We start from the raw sequence: 12,953 nt of genomic DNA, 5'->3' as shown, positions 1-12,953 counted from the left end.
TCTAATAGCAGCAATAGGCAGTCACTTCCACCAAGACTTGACATTCTGGAAACACACACTGCCACTCTGCTCCTACAGGCATGTTTGCGAGGCTCTGAGGGAATGACTGCTGTTCTCCAAGTATTGCACATACATCTCATCATTTGTGATCCTTCACTCACTTTGGAAATAATAAAAGATAGCACATTTTCTTATATTATGTGATTAAAAATATGCACATACTGTAACACTTGTATGCACATGTAGAGTTATTGGTAGGCAAAATTGTTCATCTTATGAACTAGGAAATTTACTTTGGCTAGTTAAAAATCTGAATTTCAGAGAGAATAGGGACTTTACACCCAACTCCTTCATCCTACAGATAAGGAACTAAGAGCCAGATAGACTGTCACTCAAGGACCCTGAATCCCATCTTTTTTCCATCCGTTACACCATGTACCCATAGCACTTCATTTTGAAGTGATTAGTTACTAAATTTTAAAGATAATTAGAATATGGAAACAATTTGATTCTTATAACTAAACATATATAACTATAATATCCCTGTGAGCGTTCAGTTATAATCAGAAAGTAACTATCAAAAAGATACACTTTTCGTACAATATCTGACACAAAATGCATGCAATGTTCATCTTCCTTAGCCCATGAGGCCTAAAAGTGCAATTTAAATCAACCTACATGTAAAATATAAATACCTGATAAACATTTATTATTTTATAACTCTTTTCTTTTCCATAAGGTAATTATAAAAATCATATCATTCCTTAGCCTTTCCACATAAAATGAATAGTGACTGGAATATTTCTAACCCTTTTACTACTAAATCATGAATTTCCTCACTTTGAAATAGAGAGAATTTTTGAACAATGATAGATTTCTCCAGCTAACCAGAAGATAGTACTTCAGTTCTCATACTCTGTTATTCGGGACGTTGGGAAAGTACTTGAAAAATGGACGAAAAGGTAGCAGAAGGGGAGAGGGTAGAAGGGCAGAGAGAGTCACATTCCAAGATAATTTAATTACCTCACAACTTTCTATAAGACATCTTGCATAAAATTCCACCAGTTTTATTAGAGGAGCACAATTTTTAGTTTGAATATGTTGAAACACAATAAATTAGTTCACTGATTTTAAGCATTTTCATAAAAATTTTGCTTACCATCTATAAAGACCAGAGCTTATAACCTTTAAAATCAGAAATAAGGAAAACAAAATATCAGGTTAAAAAAAAAAAAAAACGTTTAAGATGTTTGTATATTTGTTCTTTCAATACAATTCTCTACATTTTGATTGATAGGTAAACCAGTTTTTAAAAATAACCAAATACGTAAGGAGATAGAAATGAGCCAATTAGATGGCACTGCTTTGTATTCTTCTTGTGATGAGAAACTGTATATATTTTGATAAATGGACACAGCCCCATTCAGCAAATAGCTCTGTGTATTGTGGTAAATTCTTGTGCAATTACAGAACTTCGCTGGAATGCCTAGTGGTCTCTAGATAAATTCCTTCACCCTCTATGGTAACAACTTGTCAGGTAGACTCATTTCCTGTTTTTTATCTAAGCACTAAAGGACTTCAAGGACCTTCATGAGTTTGGGACGAGTCACAGTCTGACCCATCTCTTATTATCAGTAATTTTTAAACACACACACAAAAAAACTTCAATATTTATTTTCTTAACTGAATTTTGTTCACTCCAAAATATACTTTGGATCGGTAAGTAGTTAGCAGGAGACAATAATTTTACACCCCAAAACATGTTATTTTTCCACATATATTAATTTTTTTCTTTAAAGAGTTTGGGTTTTAATTCTGCTAGAATTTCCTGTGTTCTTCCACACCAGCGTCATAGGAAATCCTAATGTTCTCAAGATTTCTTTCATTTCATTGCACCTGCTTTTCAGGATCAACAAGTTAGTTTACAAGCTTGAAGTCTCAAATTCAAAATACTTACTTGTGGGTGAAATAAGAATCCTGGCGAAGGTCTCAAGTATTTTTCTTTTAAAGCTTCAAGTGGGTCAGTTAGTTTTCTTTTCTCTACTCTGAAAGGTTAAAATTAGTTTTTGAAGATGAATCAGTCTCATATATCAATCGCTACATAATTACTGACATTTAAACAGCTAACAATAAAACAAATGGTAGATTTCTGGGAAGCACACTAATAAAAATATAAAGACATCTGTTCAGCTCTTGAAGAATACTCATGGCACTTCTAGGCGCTCATAGAAAGAAGGTCCTATTCACAATGGTAAAATCCTATTGGGTGACTAGTAACAATAATAATGAGGAAATATAAAAACTGAAGAGTCATGAAACCGGAGGCTTGGTTACAGATTTGTACCTTTCCATTTCAAATGCAGACAAGAAGGCTTGATGATTTTGAAATCATGAGGACAGAGCTCATTCTGAAAATTAAAGTCATTTTCTGCCAAGAAAGTGTTCCCCTAGACATTCGTTATATTTCCCCCATACTTGCCAATGAGGGCAGGAGAGTTTCTAAGCACCTATGCATTCTGCTCCCCTCTCTTTGAGGTCCCTCTTTTGGATGCCACTGCTGATAAACAGGGCAGGCAAAAGGGGATGGAGGGAAAAGGAAGAGGAACATTTTGAAGATAGAGAAATATAAAAATTATCGGCATATCCCTTCTGCTTTCTAAATGTTTGTTATTCTATTTTCTATTAAGTATGCAGGAAGTGACATCATGGATTAAATTAATTTCTTTTACCAACTGTTGATACATTTCTTTTTAAGAACCGCTGAATAAGCACGCTTCTAAAATAGAATCAAAATTAATAAAAACAGCTACCACTTCTTGAAAGTTTATAGATGCTATGTTTTGCATACACTATGTCACTTACTGAAACAGGTCCTCTTATACCCATTCTATGAAGTAAAAAACAAAAAAAGAACAACTTTAAGACATGGGAAAGCTGAGATTTCAACTCAGGTCTTGCACTAAAACTGGTGTTTAGGCATTTCATGACTTGGGTAGAATGACAGGCCTAGGTCCTTTATTCGGATTGAAACACCAGGGAGAAGACTGAGTTTTGCGTAAGCAAGGGGCAGAGAGGGTTAGGATATGATGGAGAAGAGTGTAATAGGTGTGTGGCGGAATTGGAAACCCATTGCCACTGGGAGGGTCTGAGAAAAAAAAAAAAAAAGTCTAAGGGATTATCTTCACAAAGGCCTGAGATGTATCACTGAGTTGGAAATACAACCTCACTGGCAATGGGTAACACACAATCTACACCCCAAATATGGAAGTTCTGTTTTCCCTTCTTTTACCTCTCTTATGGAGACTGCCACAAGAATTAAGACATAATAATTGGGAAAAAGTGCACAGGCATGGTACTGATGGCTTGGAAAATATTTTTGCGCTGTCCTTTTCAATCCCCTTCAAGCTGGGGGGGGGGCGGGGAGGTGGGGTAGCGCTCAGCATACCGGCAGTATTTCTTAGTTAATGTATTATAGATAATACAGGTAGAAAAGGAATCTTTGGTGAAAAGAGTTTGCGGCTCTAGTACTTATTAAGTAATAGGAACTCAATGAGTACTGTTGAATGAAAGAGTAGCACAAACTTGTTCGTGAAAGAGAATCAGGCAAAAATACGAAAATAGTCTCATCTTAAACAAGTCCAATAAGCAATTATCCATGCCTTCCATTAATTCTTGACATTGTTCAAGACTTGAATGAGAAAGTAGATGTGAAAATGCTTGGTAATATTTAAAATACACAATAAGCATAATTACTATTATTCATACTTTTAAAGAAAGCTGGTATTTAAAAAATAAATAAATCATTCTGAATGTCAAGTGAGTGTTAACAGAATACTGTCTATGAGGCTTTTTATTAAGCATATATGTTTCCCCCCCCAAAGAACTTTTGGATGCATCAAAGAAAACTGGATAACGAAGGTATTAAACAGTGACGTGTCTTTCAAAACCAGCCACTCACATTATACACAAAACATTTTTGTGATTAATATTTCACTTACTTTGGCTTCCTAGGAGATTTATTTAGAAACAGAATCTGAGCGGTACTTATTAAGGATGTGTTGGTCGGTTAACAAAGAGAAAACGCATGCTGTTCTACACCCCACCTCATTCCAAATATCCTGACCCGCTTGAGTACCCACACATATTTGCATTAATCCTTCAGGAGCCTCATTCTTCTGCCACTTGACAGCTTGCTTTAAATATGGCTTTCCCATATTTTCCACTTAAAAAATGTGTTCAAAAATAAATTTATTGTCAGGGGAAAGAACTCTGTGGGCCTCATCCAAAACCCCAAATTCAGAGACATCCAAAAATAAGTCCAAACTTAATGAGTTGACCGTCTGAATAAAAAATGAATTCACTAGATCAAACAACTTTACTCTCTGCCTTGTAATAATAACAAAAATGGTTTGTTAAAAGCCATGGCTTTCAACTGTAAACCCTGCCCTTTGTCCACACGTCGTCCACATTTAATCGTCTCCTGTCCACCCTTACCTGTAAATAGGGTCCATAAAGAAAGGAGTGGGTCTAGCATGCTGCAAGGAACCATCTGATGCTGGTCTTGGTTCAATGCCGCTTCCTTTCTTTTCCCCAAACACGTGGTTTTTACGAGGCTCGGTCAGCTTTGTCCCACTGGCTCTACTCCTACTGCCCATACTTAGATCCAGGGGCTGGTCTTGGCTTGTGGCAGGTGTTGCTGGAGGCTTGGAGGGGACTGGAGTCAAGGGCTTCTCGTCCTTTCGCTTAGTGGTGAGATCAAAGGGAGACTCAGAGCTTCCCTTCTGCAGTTTCTTTACTTCACTTGGTGATTGGGGTTCCATTTTCAAAGGTAACGATCTCAAGTCTCTATCAGGAAATGGGTACATTGATTGAGAGAATGCTGGAAAAAACGGGAGGGGAAACATGGAAGGGTAAGGTAAAGCTCCAACTTTTTTGTCTTGCAGCCCCACCAGTCCTGTTGAACCAAAGTATTTTTCAGCAATAGAAGCAATAGCTTTTATAGAATCATTCACAGCTCCTGACACCGCAGTTTGCTCCTCTAAAGATGGTGAGAAAATGGAATGATTGCTGTATTCTTTCTTATTATGTATTGAAGCCAGATTCTGAAGAGGGCTTACTTTGTCTTTGAACATTTTACCATTTTCTTTAAATTTCTCTTTATCACTTTCAATGTCACTTTCCAGATCAGAGCCCGAGGTTGTTTCCAGGTCACTGCCACTTGGCGTACTGACATCATCAAGGTCACTACTCTCTGACTGGTCACTGATTTTCTCAAGGGGCCTCTCTTCAGAGGACCTCTCGGGCTGGAGCTCCACTGGCTTATTGTCCCCTACAGGTGGGTGTTTAGATAGTGCCTTCAAAATATCCTGTGTAGCTGGCAGTATCTGAGGATGTGTCATGAGGGGACTTTGACTTTTGTTTGTCTGTTCAGTACTTGATAGTCCTTTAACAGGAGAACTAGCAGGTATCAAAGGAGGCCTGTGGTACAAGCCGGAAGGAAACAGACCAGGGAAGCTAAAAGAAAATCCAGGAGCTGTTGGAAAGGTAAGACCAGCAGGATGCCTATTGGCACCAAAATAGTCAGCAAGGCCCGGGTTGGCATGACTCATATTAACCATGGACGTTTTATCCATAGCTGGGGTTCCAGGAAGTGAAATGCCTTGGCCAAAAAATCCACCTGCCGCAAAATGGTTCTTGCCCTCACAAAACCTCCTGTGTTTATTTAAGGAAGACGTAGTGCTGAACATTTGTCCACAGTCTTTGCACTTGATTTGGGTTCTGCAATCAGCATGCATGCGCTTATGACGACAAAGGTTTGAAAACTGAGTATAGGATTTATGGCAGACCTCACCTGTGTGCAAACAACAAAAGAGAATCTCAGGCTTTATGGCAATTGCTTCTGAATTTAGCAAATATCACAATTGGTTTACCCAAAATTGCAATTAGGAAGCCAGGAAAAGTTGTTGGAGGTACGAATCTGGGTACTCCCAACACAGAAAACCCCATGTCACTAGATTCCAAAGCAAGGCATCCAACCTGACAAATGTCTTGAGGCAGCACAAATATTTCATATATAAATATATTTAAATATTTTGTCATCCCCATTGCAAAATATTTTTTCATCATATTTGTGTACTTAAATATTTATAGCAAAGTCCAATTCCAGCATGCATTGACTTCCCACCCCATTGCTACCCTCATAGAATCTTACAAATTCAAGTCTCAAGGCGTACTGAACATAAAACATAACAGGAACCCCTTTAAAATTTTAGACCACTTAAAGACTTCTAAGTCGTAGGCACCAAAACAAAATAAAACAGCCTTTCCCTCGACCAGAAACTTTACCTTCATTCCCTCTCCCCCTGGGGAAAAAGCCTGTGACTGCCCTACCATTATTTAATTTGTATTATATCATATGCTCTCATCATTCACACATCAAAGCCACACAACAATGCACATTGTGTATTCTGAGACATTTTTAACAATCATTTTCATGATTTGAGAAAGACTGACATAATTTACAATGGCTCTATTTTAAGCCTGCAAAGGAAGCTAAATTGAATGTGGTCCATCCTGCATTGCTGGTTCCCATGAACTATGATCACGTCCTCTGACTTCCCCTCACACCAGTGGTTGTGCTAACCTTCCTGCATTTATGAAACCCCCGTCCTTGGGAAATACGTCCACTTGTTGTCATATCTTCGCCGGTTATCTCAGGGCTTGACTTCTATGTGGGTTAGCCAACTATGGTAAGCAGGGAGAGTGTTCTGAGTGCTCTAATCCAGAAAGAACACGGCAGGGCACGGCTGGGAAAGAACCCTCTTCGCGGAAAATTTGCCAAAAAAGTAGAACATCTTCCTCCTCACAGATGAGAGAACAGATCTAAGTGTATTTTAAGACCAAACTTCGTAACCTTTAAAAACTCCTTTGCTGGGTAAGAATTCCCCTCACTTCGCAGTCCGGCAGGATTATAGTATCCATTTCCTAAGCATCACATTTTTTTATCTGACTTTAGTAGAGGTGAATCCGCTTTATGTGTGAGCTTACTTTAACAATCCCGTGCACGTTTGATACATGCAGAAACATGATATGCCTTGTTGGTGATTACTGAAACAAATTTATATAAGAAATTAAATTGAAGACAAAATACGACATTTATTGCTTTCATGTGACGGCTGCCTTTGAGCGCAGAGTGGTTGAGCTCCTAAGTTAAAGCAGTAATAGTTGAAAAAAAAAAATTCGAAGGAGATTTTATAGATGTTCAATCATGCAAAACTCACCCAAAAGTTGGATTATCCCACACACCACCAAACAGGAAGTACCAAGTGATTCCATAATATTTCTTTTACTACTAATGATTAAAATGCATTGCTACATATATCACTGCACTTAGTAATAGTAAAGGAGCTTTCAACTGTGGGATGATTCATGACATTATAGAGGCTGTAACATGCATTTTAATGGGAAGAGAAGATGTGAGTGATTTCTTTTCAAATTATTCTACTGGAATATATTGACCAGAGACTACTTTAAAAGTATATACTAGTAACCATATACAATAAATACACATGCTATTTAAATTCTTTGATACACTAATTAAAACCATATGATGTAGAGGGTAGAAACATGAGGCTTCCGCTGGTTATACTAATTCAGCTATGAGCAATAACAAGAAATAGTAAATAAAATGTCGTTGGAATTATAAAAGTTCACTCATCAAGAAAGTAACACCTCTCCTCTGGGCATTAAAAGGCGTTGAGAAAACGTCTTGATGGGTATTCAACCACGGCATAAACTTTTGAAAGGTTTGCAAGTGTTTGGCAAAGAAATGTTGCTCTCTATATTCCTTTCTTATACCTGGATGGATTGAAGAAAATCAGGAGCTTCTCTATATCGGAGTAACAGAAGGTGCATTAGACTTTCCTGGTTGCCACCCCGTGTTACACAGATGAGCGATGTCTGTGTCAGGTCTTAAGAACAGAGAATCTGGGATGTTTCCTTAGGCGGAGGCTTTGTTTTCCTCACTTGAATGTCTGGCCTGGCCCACCACTAACCACCAGGCCTCCAGGTAAACGGCTCAATTGATGTTGAAGTCTATACTCTACTGTAATTTTCTCAGTAATAGGAATTAGCCAGCAGTTAACATTGCATTTTTCTACTTATTAAACAAATTAAGAGGTATTTTGAATATGTTCAGCCTATTAGAGCATGTGGTTTCTATTTGGGAAGGCTGGAGGTTTCTGCAAAGGCAGTGAGTAATTACCTTAGCACTGGTGACTTTGGGCTCAAGCTTGGCGGTACACTGTAATAAGAGACAGTTGCCATAAACACACCAGTGGGGGTAAATCGTGGTGTGTGGCCTTCTGGTGAGAAACACATATCAACTCTAGGTGAACCTCCTCCACTCCCAATCTCCACACCAACTCTCCTCTTTTGTTCTGAAATTACATGGCTATTATTCATAATTACCCCATGGTTCTCTGTCAGATTTTACATTTGAAGAATTCCATCTGCTATTTAAATTTACCAATAATTACTGAAAATCCATTTGTGGCAAATAGTTGTGCAAGCTGATTGGAAAGGGACACCCTATAGTGCTTTAAAATGAAACACTTGATTTCAACACAATTAAAATTCCAGATCTCAGAACCTTAGATAATAGGAATCTATATTTTCCAACTTTTAGCTTAAATAATAGAGAAATCATTAAGTCATTAAATAGAGAATCCGTTCAGTCTATTTTTTCCCACCAAGACACAATAAACGTACCAAAATTTGTTTCTGAGGAATCAGAAATACATGAGTTATTTATGCCTGTGACACTACAAAGTACATTTTTAAGGGCGTCACGACCTAGAGTCCGAAACGCCTTTATGAGACAAGAAGTCTAAAATGTCTATTGTATACTTTATTTCCTGTGATTTCTAACAGAGCTCCCCGCAAGGGAGACTAGAGCACCCTTTTGTTTATCAGCTGGTCATCTTCACTCCACCCAGGGTACAGAAGAACCCTGTAGGAGCAAAACAAGACTCTAGTTTAAGCTGGAAAGGGGAAAAAAAAGCTCTCCTGTTGCTTGGAAGCACAAAAGAGGACTGTGTCGAGCTAAAAATGAGGAGAGTTAGTCTCTGGCATCTGTGCGTTGGCACCAAAAATTATGTTTTTGCCCATCAGGTCCTGTAGTAGTGTCTCATATACCTACTACAAATTATTGAGTATTTGTCAGAAAAAAAAAAAAATGTTTTCTAAGAGTTCCCATGTCAGAGGTTTTGCCAACTACTGAGTATGCCTCGATCATTTCCATGCTCATCTGCATACAAAATCAGTCTTAAAGTTTGTAGTGCAACTCAGTGAGTCAGTGTTTATAAGCCCAGCTGAGCAATGGATCAAAAGAAGTCCAGAGTCATTGCTCAGATCGACTGAAAACAACTGATTTGCTTTATGAAATATTTCAGCACAATACAGGGAACAGGAGTGGGTGGACGGAAGAAGCAAATGAGCGCGGAGTTTTACTTTATGTGGAGTGTGTTACTAAAGTGCTCTGTACAGGGACCTTCTAGGTAGGTGGTCAGATTGGATGTCTTCTGAACACACACTGCCAGTAAATTTGCTTTAGTATAGTGGCTTATAGAAGCAGCGTGTCCACCATCAAAGTGAAAATGTTCTGCTTTTCAAGTAACTGGTAGTTCTTACCAACCTGCAGCCGGTGATTGGTAACAATGTGTAGATTAAGGGGAGTCTTATTCCCCCCTCCCTCTCCCCCCCCCCACACACACACTCACTCACTCACTCACTCACAGTCACAGCCTACTTGACAAGTGGGGCTCTTCCAGCCTTTCTGATCCAGAATAGGTTTTTATCACTTCATCTTATTTATGGCATTTGCCTTTGCTGTTTTACAAAGCCATGACCATTTTCAGTGGAAGACAAATCTGGTTCTCTCTATTAAACCCTACAACCTGGAGAGGCTTCCCTTTCATTATTTAACGACTTCTCTTTTCTCTACTTGTTATTGATTTCATCTAATAGAAAACACCCCAGGAATTATAAACAAGATACCATGGATCTGGGTGTAAAAGATGTTCTTGTAATAGAAAAATAGCCCAACTGGATTGGACCATAAATAGCTAATGCAGAGACCCTTCTATGGCCATGTGGCCATCTCCTGATCACAGTGCCTTTCGGATGAGAGACAGATGCAGGAAGGAGGGCTGGAGTGTTAAAAACTTACAGATAAAGGGCTTCACACTGCTGTGGATGTGCTTGTGTTGTTTGAGGCCCGACGAAGTGGCAAACGTTTTGCCACACTCCGGGCATGCGTGGGCCCGGGCACCAACATGCTGAGAGCGAATGTGCCGCTGGAGGTTGCTAGGGTCCGTGAAAACCTGCTAGGAAATGAGTACTGATTAATCAAGAAACTTAATTCAAGGACACAATAACGAAGACCAGGAATGACTCAAGAAGGAATTTTGTTTATTTATTTTGTTTTTGTTTATTTGTTTTCCCCAAAGACCAAAAGAAAGTCATATTCCCAAAGCATGAGCTCCTCTCGGAGAGGGACTGTAAATTATTCAGATCTATATCCTTAGCAGGAAATGTCCATCGGTATCAGTTGAACGAAATAATTAATGGCATGACAGACCACAGTCAAGATCTTCTTGATCCCATTTAGAGTGATTAGGGTTGAAAAATAAAATGCCAGCCAAGACATTATTTAAAATGGTATGTTACTTCCATCCTTTAAACCAAAACACACTATGTTCGAAATTGGGGGGATTTTTACGAAAGTATCTCAAATCTATTCAAGGAGTTCTCCCAGGGATAATGCTAACACTGTTTCAAGCAAGGTACCATTAAGCTAAAACCATTCCTTTAAACACTGTACTAAAAAAAGAAGAAAAGAAGAGAAGAGAAGAGAAGAGAAGAGCAAAAGTCACCCACACTTCTGGCAGCAGAGCATCTCTAAAGATAATTTCAAATATCACAATTTCCACTGGCATGAAGAAAGATATTCAAATGCTATAAAAAGGTTTTGGAAATAGAAATCGACTTCAATGACATCAGCGCACCTTTTAGTTAATTGAGAGCCATGAACATTAAATGATGTGAACTACTGTTTCCATGTTTCAGAGTCATGGTCAAGGTAGAGTGCTTCACTACACCCTTATGCTGCTCAGCAGTGGCCACTAAGGCAGGCCACTAAGACACTGTGCTCTTAATTAGAACCAAGTCATGATTTATGGTGGGGACTTGGGTGGAAAAATCTGCAAATGTAGGAGTCTCCTATTCTTTCTGAATAGGCATTCAGAAACTTTATGTGACTTCCTCGCAAACTGCTATTAAAAGAAATCAGTAATGTGCATTGGATACAATTTTCATTCTCCATAAGGCTATAAAACAACCCCACACTGGCAAGCCAGTAGCGGAACCAGGAATTTACCAAGGATGTCTGACACCTAGTTCTGTAACTCACCATTAAGCCTCACTTCCTCCTTACAAAAATAAAAGGGTACCCACTAAGTGTTTTTATACACTGTACTAATGCCTTTTAGCATACAACACTCAGTCTACTTTTCTCAAGATATTTATAGTTTCCCCTCTCAAGGGTTGTTTTTATATATCATAGCAAGTGATGGATTAAGAGAGAGCAGGATGACAGAGAGGGGCCAAGTAGTCTACAAATTCACTGTACCTTGGCACAGTTTTCACATTCATAGTGCTTTCCACTGTCATGTGACATCTGGTGGCGAATTAAATTGGACTTCCAGTTAAATGCCTTGGGACACTGATCGCACTTGTATTCCCTCTCTTCAGTATGTGACAACATGTGTTTCTCCAGGCTGTTAAGAGAACAATTGGTTCAATAAGACACGGTGACAAAGAATACATTCATAAACAGAATGTCATTTTATTGCTAATCCAACTGGCAATTAAAGAAATGAGAAGGAAAAGGAGTTGAGGTGAGAGAAGAGAAGAAACAAAGAGAAGAAACAGGCTCACAACAGACGAAAGAATACTTATTCTTCCTAGACTGTGTCCTTCACTAACACAGAGAAGTACCCCTGTTGTTTGAAAATAAATCTGAGATAGCTATCAGGGATTAGTTGCCAACTTAGAGGCACGATAAAGGACTAGCTATTTGCCCAGTTCTGGATTCACCACACCATTCTAAGGGCAACACACATTGCTAATACCCACTTAATTCAAACACAAACACTGAAACTGAAGATCTTCAAAACATGCTTAAGAACATGCAGGCAGGTATCCTTTCTAATATATAACCTCTAGATTCAAAAAGGTACTTTTGTTTCTACCCATATCTCCAAGTGGAAAAGTGAGTCGTAACCTAACTATTCACCAGGCAACTTCCCAAAATAACCCTGAGACGGATGGATGAATGGATGGTCCTGCAGATGAGCGATGAATGGATATGTGTATACATAGATATAGAAGCATATGTATATACCGCCTATGAATTAGGGAGGAAAGAAAATATGTTAATAATATAAGTGGATGCATTATTAAAGCCCTTCAAAAGAAAAACGGAGTTAGAAGTTTCTCACAAGGATAATTTTTCTGTTTTCAAGCTTAGAATATTTTTGCTTCTCAAATATTTCCATCTCTTTTCTAAAACTTGTATATGAAATCTGCATGGATTTAATGAAAAGCAAATATTATAGATAATGGATTGCTGTGATAGTCAGAAGTTTGAACATATTTGTTAATTAAATATGCACAGATAACGCACGGGGATACTACCCCTAAAGTAACCAGAGCTTCTTGGAGAAATAGCCTGTTTCAAACTTGAAGCCCAAGATACACGATAGGCCTCGAACATCTTGTTACGGCAAAAAGCAAGAAAGTTATAGAGCATGTCAAAAGAATTAAGGTACCAACGTGAAAAAACAACCACTGACCAAAGATGAGGAAATTTAAGCATCAATAAAAATAATAAT

General features: G+C 38.4%; 1 protein-coding gene across 10 annotated transcripts in view; it reads right to left on the bottom strand.

Annotated features, from left to right (window-relative positions):
• The window catches only part of MECOM (MDS1 and EVI1 complex locus), a 556,524-nt gene that overhangs the window by 25,149 nt on the left and 518,422 nt on the right, over positions 1–12,953 (bottom strand). For 6 of the 10 annotated variants that reach the window (XM_049629605.1, XM_049629602.1, XM_049629604.1 and 3 more), the window contains 4 exons: positions 11,690–11,837; positions 10,229–10,385; positions 4,495–5,851; positions 1,958–2,045 (listed from right to left, as the gene is read on the bottom strand). In XM_049629605.1, the coding sequence (XP_049485562.1) occupies positions 1,958–2,045; positions 4,495–5,851; positions 10,229–10,385; positions 11,690–11,837 (1,750 nt within the window). The remainder of the gene's footprint in view (positions 1–1,957; positions 2,046–4,494; positions 5,852–10,228; positions 10,386–11,689; positions 11,838–12,953) is intronic. The other 4 variants (XM_049629600.1, XM_049629603.1, XM_049629610.1 and 1 more) reach the window with 3 other exon arrangements.

This window comes from Panthera uncia, chromosome C2 (assembly GCF_023721935.1).
Source record: "Panthera uncia isolate 11264 chromosome C2, Puncia_PCG_1.0, whole genome shotgun sequence".
Lineage (NCBI taxonomy): Eukaryota > Metazoa > Chordata > Mammalia > Carnivora > Felidae > Panthera > Panthera uncia.
Note: the sequence above shows the minus strand (reverse complement) of the source record. Positions and strands in the feature narration are given on the sequence as shown.